Below are 9123 nucleotides of genomic sequence, written 5' to 3'. Positions count from 1 at the left end.
CAGATACGGTGTGTTTGTGTTGTATCCCGGGGCTACTTCCTACTGTGGCCCACAGCTTGGCCTTTCTCGCAGTCTCTTCCCAGGCTGACTTTTCTACCGAGCCCCCAAAAAGGAGACCCAAGCTAGCTATGGGGAACAAAAGGTCTCACACCAGACCCACCAGGCCCAAGGAGAGTCTGGTTAGACTCCCTTCACAGCCCTACTGAGGGCTTTTCTCTCTTCAGTTTCTCTCCCAAGGCTTCACACCTCGCACAGGTTTAACAGGTGGGGCTGACTGAGCCCGCCGGCCCTCATGAACCCCTGTCTGGTCAGTGTGGGGTCGGTATATCCCATCCTAGGCTGGCCGAGGGAGCAGTGCCCCATCATAGCCGCGCTGAGTTCCCAGGGAAGACCTTCCAGTTTTAATACTGACTTCTTGTGAGAGGGGCATCAGGATTGCACCCCGAGGCACAGACAGAGACCACATCTGGGGTGTGCCAGCCTCCTTGTCTAATATGATAATTGCAGGGCTTTGAGACGTGAGTCTTGTTCCTGCAGCAGGATGCCCGGATTGGGATGTCTTTGGTGCACACATGCTGCATGGTTTTGGATGGCAGTGCTTTGGGTGAAGTAGGAAGTGCAGGACTGTCATGCTACCCGTCACCATCAAGCAAATTGCCCAACATACTATGTCTAATGTATATTATTATTACTGCAGTTATTATCTGTATTATCATAGTGCCTACGAGCCCTAATCATTGTGATTATTGTTATTTGTATTACCTTAGAAACTAGCAGCCCCAGTCATGAACCAGGGCCCCATTGTGCTAGGTGCTGTACAAACACAGAAGAAAAAAGACAGTTCCCTGCCCCCAAAGAATTTACAATCCAAGTATAATCCATCAATGGTGTCCACTGAAAAAATCCTTCCCTTCTCTCATCCACAACTCACTTCAGGTCACATGCATTAGACTCTTCATAAAGATCTACACTTAGAATTGCACTGGTTTAACTACAGGTATAACATTGCACTGATTTACTTAAACCGGAGCAAGTTTGTGTGTAGCCACTGACATTAGTTTAAACCTGGTTTACACTAGTTTAGTTTACACCTTGGGAACTTCACACCTTTAGTACAACTGGGACAATTTCTGTGTGTAGACAAGCCTAAAGCTAAGGAATACCCTTTTGTGGGGTAGAAAGGAGAATGATAATAGAGACAGTAATAGTTTGCTGGAAACTTTCAGGCCAGATTCTGATACCCTTCATATTGAAGAGTACCTTACTTCCTGAGCAGTCCCACTGAAAGAAATGGGGCTACTCATGAAGTCACGGTGCTACTAAATCAGAGAGAAGAGACCAGAATCTGGCCCTTTTGTAGCAAACTCTCAGAAAAACAGAGAGATTGCTATTAAACATAATACAGATATTAGGTATTGGTAACAAGCGTCTCCCAAGCCACAAACTGAAATAAAATCTTTGCAATTCAACCCAGCTCCTCCAAAAAAGCTGAGCGCAAACATGACCTTGCAGCATATGGCATGAAGGTCAGCAAACTCAAGCTGTTTCAGACCAAGGGAGCAGGCAAATTCCAGAGTCAAATGACCTTTACTGAGAATAACCTCTCCCCAGTCATTCTAACCTATACACTACTGCCTCACAAACCATGTATATATAACTTTGCATACAGTAGTATATATTGCATAATGTCATATATTATTACATATACAATGGGAAAGATCAGTGATTCTCAACCAGGGGTATGTGTACCCTGGGGGTACTCAGAGGTCTTCCAGGGGGTCCATCAACTCATCTAGATATTTGCCTAGTTTTACATCAGGCTAAATAAAAAGCACAAGCAAAGTCAGTACAAACTAAAATTTCATACAGACAATGACTTGTCTATATTTCTTTATATACTACTATACATTGAAATGTAAGTACAATATTTATATTCCAATTGATTTATTTTATAATTATATGGTAAAAATGAGAAAGCAATTTTTCAGTAATAGTGTGTTGTGACACTTGTATTTTTATGTCTGATTTTTGTAAGCAAGTAGTTTTTAGGTGAGGTGAAACTTGGGGTACACAAGATAAATCAGACTTCTGAAAGGGGTACAGTAGTCTGGAAAGGTTGAGGCTCACTGGGATAGATCAATGGGGGGGAGGGATAGCTCAGTGATTTGAGCATTGGCCTGCTAAACCCAGGGTTGTGAGGGGGCCACTTAGGGATCTGGGGCAAAATCAGTATTTGGTCCTGCTAGTGAAGGCAGGGGGCTGGACTTGATGACCTTTCAAGGTCCCTTCCAGTTCTAGGAGATAGGATATCTTCATTAATTTAACTTTTGCTATTGACTTTAATGGGTTCAAGACTGAGTCCTATATATTTATATACTTAGACTAAAGTGTTTGAAGTTGGGTGCCTAAAATTAAATACCTAAATCCACATTTAGGCATCTTGGCCTGATTTTCAGAAGTCAGAACCCACTCAGCACATTTAGAAACCAGGCCACATTGTTTAGCTGCCTAAACAAAGATTTGGGTGCCTCACCTTTGAAAATGTTGGCCTATTTTATTTGGGATTTGTTTCAGATGTCCAGCCCCATGTTAATCCCTTCAGACAATACACAGTCTCTTGATATTATAGCCAGAGTTGAATCTGGGCTCTACTTAAATTGGCCCAAACGTCCCATTATAATCACCTATGTACACTGGTGTTTACCACACTGACAAATATTTACCTTTCAGGCTGAAATATTCCATGCATGGTCTCTGAAGACAGATTATTAGTCTGTATGGAGAGGCACAGATAGACAGGTAGAGTGTAGGCATGGCTAGACAGACAGACAGACTTTGGCGCAGTATGTAAGCCGCCCATCCTCCCACTACACATACATACATACACACACACCCCCGCACCACACACACAGACATGTTTTTCTGGGCAGGGGCCTGTCCCTTTAAGGCGTTTCGGAAGGCGGGGAGGTGTGTCCCTGCCGCCGAGCCGTAGTCAGCGGCGTGTCAGAGGTCGGGGTGGCCGAGGTGAGTGCGCACCACGTGGGGCTGTGACTGGCTCTGTCCTTCCAGCGGCAGCGGCAGGGCACGGAGTCCGGGACAGGCAGCGGCGCGACGGGGGCCGGCCATGGTCATTAAAGCAGACGAGATGCCGCCGGCGGCGGTGCCAGCCACGGCCCAGAGCGAGGAGCAGCCGGAGCCCGGGCACCTGAGCAGCAAGCGGCAGCCGCAGCCAGAGAACGAGCCGAGCTCCGGTGAGAGAGGGGGGCACCCCGAACCCCCCTCCGCGCGGGTGGGGGGCCCCGACAGCTCCCCTCGGGTGCTGGGGGGCTGCACAAGGGGGGAAGCCTTCTCACCCCCCCACCCCCCGACAGCTCCCTTAGGATGCTGTGGGGGGCTGCACGAGGGGGGAATCCCCCCCCGGCAGCTCCCCTCGGGTGCTGGGGGGGCTGCACGAGGGGGAAAGCCTCTCCCCCCCGGCAGCTCCCCTCGGATGCTGGGGTGGGGGGCTGCACGAGAGGGGAAGCCCCCCCTTCCCTCGGGTGTTTGGGGGATGGCTGCACAAGGGGGAAGCCGCTACCCCAGTATCCCTCCTCTTGGGTATTGGGGGAGGGAGGATTGCATAAGGAGGAGGAAAGCCCTGGTAGTGGGCGGGGAAAAGGGGAGTTATGCAAGCAGGGAACCAGCTACTCCCCCCCCCCCCCCCCACTGCCTTCTCCCAGTGTGTATTGGGGGAAGGGGGCCTGTACACTGGGGAACGTCCTCAGGATTGGGGGGTGGGGGACTTCCTTGCTGTTCATCCTCCCCTAATAGAGGGGTCTGGCCCATAATATGGAGGGAAGCTTTGCCCTGTGCACGCTTCCCTGAGGTACCAAAGAACTCAGCGACTGTCCCCACAGTAGGGAGAGGGCTCCACACGTGCAGCCCTCTTCTAATATGAGGGAGAAGAGATTCCTGACTGCAGCAAGGAACCGCCATGTGCTGGTTCAGGTCCATGTATGGGGGAGGGGGAGTTGTGCAGGAAGGAAGCCATACTTATTCAGGGGGGAGGCTGCCCAGAGGAGACCCTCTGTACTGTTGGAGGAGGGGCTGCTTAGTGGGGAGCTCTGCTGAGCTTGAGAGGGTTGATTTTCTGGGGATACTGTCGGAGAGTGTACTGTGGCCACCCCATACTGTGTATGTGAGGGCCCTCTCTGTATGCTGTAAGTGTCTTGTCCTATTGTACTGAGGGCTGTAGGAGAGCAGCTCATCGCAGGGAAACCTGTATAGGGCCGATCGCTTTTCTAAGTGACGTTGTACAGAGAAGATCACCCGACCCTTATTGTTAGAAATACTTTCCGGTGGAGCCAGGACTGTACAGTGGGGACCCTCATCTGTTGCTGTGTGAGAGTTTCCTGTATTGAAGTGTCTTCCTGGGGGGAAGGAGCTGAAGGGGGGGGGGTGTTAAGGAGTCTTTCTTCTTTTTTCCCCCTGTGCCCCCATTGCTATGTTTATCCTAGATAGCAGGTAGGCAATCTATGGCACCAGCTGATTTTCAGTAGCACTCACACTGCCCAGGTCCTGCTCACCGGTCTGGGGGGATCTGCATTTTAATTTAATTTTAAATTAAACTTCAAAAACATTTTGAAACCTTATTTACTTTACATACAATAGTTTAGTTATATATTATAGACTTATAGAAAGAGACTTTCTAAAAAGGTTAAAATGTATTACTGGCACACGAAACCTAAAATTAAAGTGAATAAATGAAGACTCGGCACACCACTTCTGAAAGGTTGCCGACCCCTGCTATATAGGAAGGTTGTCTCTTTACTGGGAGATTCCAGTATAGGTGGTGGGAGATAATGGATGCCAAGAATGCAGGGCAGCTTTCAAAGGAGAGAGTATTCAAAAAGGGTTAGCCTAGTCCTGGCCTTAATACTCTTGATTTAGCATGATAAGGAGGTAGAAAGTCTTCCCGTCCTTTATCTCCCCACCCCAGCTGGGTTAAAGCTATACAGAAAAAAATCTTCAGGGTTTTATTTACTTTCAGCATTTAAAGGGAAATCCTGGAGCAAATGATGAGATTATGTACGTGGGGGGGAGTTCTGAAGAAAATTGGGAAAGAAGTACTTTTTAAAAGACTTGTGCCCTTTTTCCTGCTCTATGATGGATACAAAAGCCCTGACAGATTTTTAATTCTGTCTGGTTCTTTACATGAGAAATTCAGGTCTGGCCTAGACTTGACCACTTTAGATGAATGGTGATCTATCCAGTGTAGAGAGTGAAAGCTGAGCAATCAAGAGGGGAAAGGATTTTAGTCACTAATAAACTTTCATTTGAATACCTATTTAATGTCAACGACTAGCCTTTTGAATAAAGGAAAGTTGCTAGATTCAAAACCACCACCCTGCAACCAAGTAGGAAACCTAGGACCCGAACTGAGAGTTCTAAAGGAAAAGCAAGCGGAGAAGAAATCTTTGGTAAACAGGGCCTGAAAGATGATTTTTTTTTTTTTTGTAAGAAAGCCAAAAAATAAAATTCTTTAAACCAAAATCGTTTACACACACTTAATGCCTGGCAGGTAACCCAGTCTGTCCCAAAGAAGAGGCTTAGTGGTGGTTGGAGAAGAAGGGGGAAAGGAGTGACTGGAAGCAAAGGGCTTCTACTTCTTCTTACCGGTCCAGATTATTTTATTGCTGCTGCCGCCTCCTTTGATTGTCCGTTGCAGGGAGGGGTTTTGCTTGCTTAGTTTAAATTCTTAACCTTCACCCTTCTCTTTTTCCCCCCGCCACCCCGCCTTCCCCTTTCACATTCACACCCCCAAGTGGACGAATTCCCTTTGCAGGGTCTGAGCAGATCTCTTCCAATTCAATGGGCATCGCTGACTGTTTCTTTAACCGCCCCCCCAAAACAAACTGGGGCTCTCCCACCATCTGCAAAAACGTGGACTAAGGGAACCGGGACTGCTCTGGAGGGGCTGTGAATGACACGAACGCCTCTCCTCGGCGGAAGGGGTCCTGGTACGGGTGGGGGAGGCGCTGGGTTTCCTGGGGGGGTTCAGAAGAGGGGTTCTGGCTTTGGACCTGCTGGGGATCGGGCAGGTCAGCGGAGGAGTTGGGGATGCGCCGGGCAAGGGAGCCCCGAGTGCTGGGAAGGACGGGGCTGGGGCTGCCCCCTGCTCATCAGCCAGAAGTGGGCAGGGGAGCCCCGGGGGGCGGGAACGCAGCAAGGGGGGGGGGGGGCGCCCGGGCTGAGCCGGGCGGGGGGCAGCGCCTGGTCCCGCCGCTTCCTCGCCTAACGCCAATGAAGGTGACCTTCACTGGAACACACCACTGTGCAGCCAGCCGAGGGGGGCGGAGATGTGCCTTCGCTGGTGTGCGTCTCCCCCCCCCCCCCCCCCGGCGCCCCTTACTGCTCTGGGGCAGGGTCACTAAGCAAAGGGGGGGGGGGTGCAGAATACCCTCGCCGCAGAGAACCCTCCGTATCCTTTCTCCTCTTCTCCCTTCCCCTCCACCCCCCGATTTGCACGTTGGTCTGCTCCGGGCCTGGGAAGGAAAGAGTCGGGAGCTGGGATTCGCCGGGGGGAGGCGGAGTCCGACGTGGAGCGCGCAGGACAGCGGGGAGGGAGAAAGAATGATCCCCCCCCCCCCCGCACACGTGGTAGCTCCCAGCCCGAGGGCCCGGGCTTGAGACAATGTAGCGACCCCGACGTTCCACGCGCCCCCGGCACGGAGCCGCTGGCTGCCGGGGTCAGGGATTTAAAGCGGCAGCGGCTCTCCCTGGTGTTGCCTGGGGGCTGGGAGTTTAATGCTCCGGGGGCTCCATTCCAGGCTCTGTGCGGGGAGGGTGGGGGTGTCAGGACTGCCAGAGCTCCGCAGCCAGCCTGCTGCAGCAGTTAGCGGAAGGGGGCTGCTGCCCTCCCAGTTCCCACACTGACTTGCTCTGTGACCTTCAGCAGGTTGTTTGAACCTGTCCCTGTCCCTAAGAGGGATGCTGCCTCACAGGGGTGATGCGAGGCATAATTAATAAGAGTTGCAGTGTTTGAGGAGCTGAGGTGGAAGGTACAAGAGGAGAGAAAAGAACGATGTTACACTAGGAGAGCAGAGCCGTTTCCCCTAGTATTTGAGAGACTTCAGGTCTGTTTCCAGCCCTGCCATTGACCTGCTGTGTGATCTTGGGCAAGTCACTGTCCCTCTCAACCTTTGTCTGTCTAGAAAGTTCTCTGTACAAATACCTAGTAAGAGCCTAGCACAATGGGGCCCTGATTTCACTTGCTGGTGTAATACAAATAGTGGTTATTGTGCTCTCTCTGCTAGCATAATTGTGATTGCAAAACCACCAAGCAGAGAGTTATATATACTTTCAGGATTCACTCTTTTTATGATGCTTTGATATTGTAAATATAGATTTCATCTTTACTTCCTTTTTTTTCAAATCTCTTATCTATAGTCTTATGATGAATTTGACATCATTATATCAAGTATCCAGCCCCAAATTGTTTCAGTATGCTGGAATAATGTGCAGACTGCAGTTCTGTGAGAAAGAAGAGTGTATTTTGGTGTGGCAGGAGAAGGCCACTTGAAAATTTTGCTTTATACATCTTCCCATTAATGTGGTTTAAGCTACAGTGCAAAGATTTCCCATGATCAGACTCACATTTTGTCTTTGGTAATTGTATTTTGAAGGGGGTTAAATTTCTGATCTTTCCAGAACCTGCTCATGTGTTTACACTACACAAAGTTGGGAGCCATGTAATGTGATGAACCTACAACACAAGTACTGAATGCCTAGAAACTTGGCTTTAATTTTGTCTTTGCATAAGGTATTCAGACAAAATGGATGTTTATTTTTCGAGAAATCCTGATGTCCTTACTCGGGCAGACTCCCACTGATGTTCTAATGGGACTTTGCCTGAGTTTTAGGCCCTTGGGGCTTAGTCCTACATTAGGTAAAGTTTTAAAATCTTTTCTAGAGGCTCATCATCGGATTGATTCCTAGAGGTGCTAAGCAACTGCAGTGTCTTTTAGAAGTTCCTTCCGGTCACGGATGCTGTACCCTTCTCAGAATCCAGCCCTGTATTTGCTACATTGTGTGTCCTGAGTTTCATGCTCATGGAAAAAGTGCCTGACTGGCAATTCTAAGATTGACTTATATCCACAGACTAGGTGCTGTGCTAGCAGCAGTAGTTGTACAAGCACCCCCATGCACTGCTCCATCAGTGTGCTGCTGTCTCCTGATTTGGAGGGGAAACTTCTAGGGGTGAAAGTATTATTTAATCCCTGACCTATCTGTTGAAATCACCACTTAGCGCCAGTTGTGGTAATGGTTGATGGGGTTGCTTTTCCAAAGGGAATTGTCCTGAGGCCACTAAACTCCTTTCAGATATGTTGTATATAACATAACCATGCAAATTGTAATCCATTGGTGCCAATGTTTCTGGATCTTAGTCTCTCACTATTAACAAACAATCCTAACGTTATTGTAGCAACTAAAGCCTGAGCATTTTTAAGAGATGTCAGAAAATATTCAAGAAGGGGCCTTAATCTCAAAAAATAATTAGGAGAATTAAAAATAATATGCAGAATAATCCCCTCCAAATAAATAAATAAATAACATTAGAGTCTTTGATTGAACATGCTTAGTTGGTTATCTATCATCTGGTCATCCTGTAACATTAAATTAGGGAGACGGGGAGGCTGAAGGGAGTGGATAATGGCAGTGCTTAATTTGTAATGAAAGAGATTCTGGGGCTCAAGCAATTAGGTGTCGAGGCTCAAATAATTTTTTTTTTTTTTTACTTTCATAACTGACACGGCAAGCCCAGAGGTGCTAGGGCTATGAACTGCCAAACATAGATGTGCCAGGGCTGAGCCTTGGCCCAAATGAAGCACTGGGTAAGGGGGATATGGAGCCATTTGCCTATAGGTCTCTAATGCAAATCCATTGCAGGTTGATAGTGACCTGTGGTCAGGTTGCTCAGTGATCTGTGAGTGGATCACTTTAGTCCATTTCTTAATAGTCAGATATTAAAATCACTACCCTCTATTGTCAATCTTAGCTGAGGGGCTCACCCCCAGGAATGCTGGGGGTGCACCTCTAAGCTTGCAATGCCGCTGTCCCTGTTCTGTTAGTACTGTGAATAAC

The 9123-nt window shown here is 48.6% G+C and overlaps 1 protein-coding gene across 1 annotated transcript in view; it reads left to right on the top strand.

Annotated features, from left to right (window-relative positions):
* The first annotated feature begins 3040 nt into the window (after positions 1 to 3040).
* Positions 3041 to 9123, top strand: part of CLUH (clustered mitochondria homolog) — a 55318-nt gene continuing 49235 nt past the window's right edge. Inside the window, exon 1 of the mRNA XM_054008172.1 lies at positions 3041 to 3251. Within this exon, the coding sequence (XP_053864147.1) occupies positions 3125 to 3251 (127 nt within the window). The 5' untranslated portion in view covers positions 3041 to 3124. The remainder of the gene's footprint in view (positions 3252 to 9123) is intronic.

This window comes from Malaclemys terrapin, chromosome 18, assembly GCF_027887155.1.
Source record: "Malaclemys terrapin pileata isolate rMalTer1 chromosome 18, rMalTer1.hap1, whole genome shotgun sequence".
NCBI lineage: Eukaryota > Metazoa > Chordata > Testudines > Emydidae > Malaclemys > Malaclemys terrapin.
Note: the sequence above shows the minus strand (reverse complement) of the source record. Positions and strands in the feature narration are given on the sequence as shown.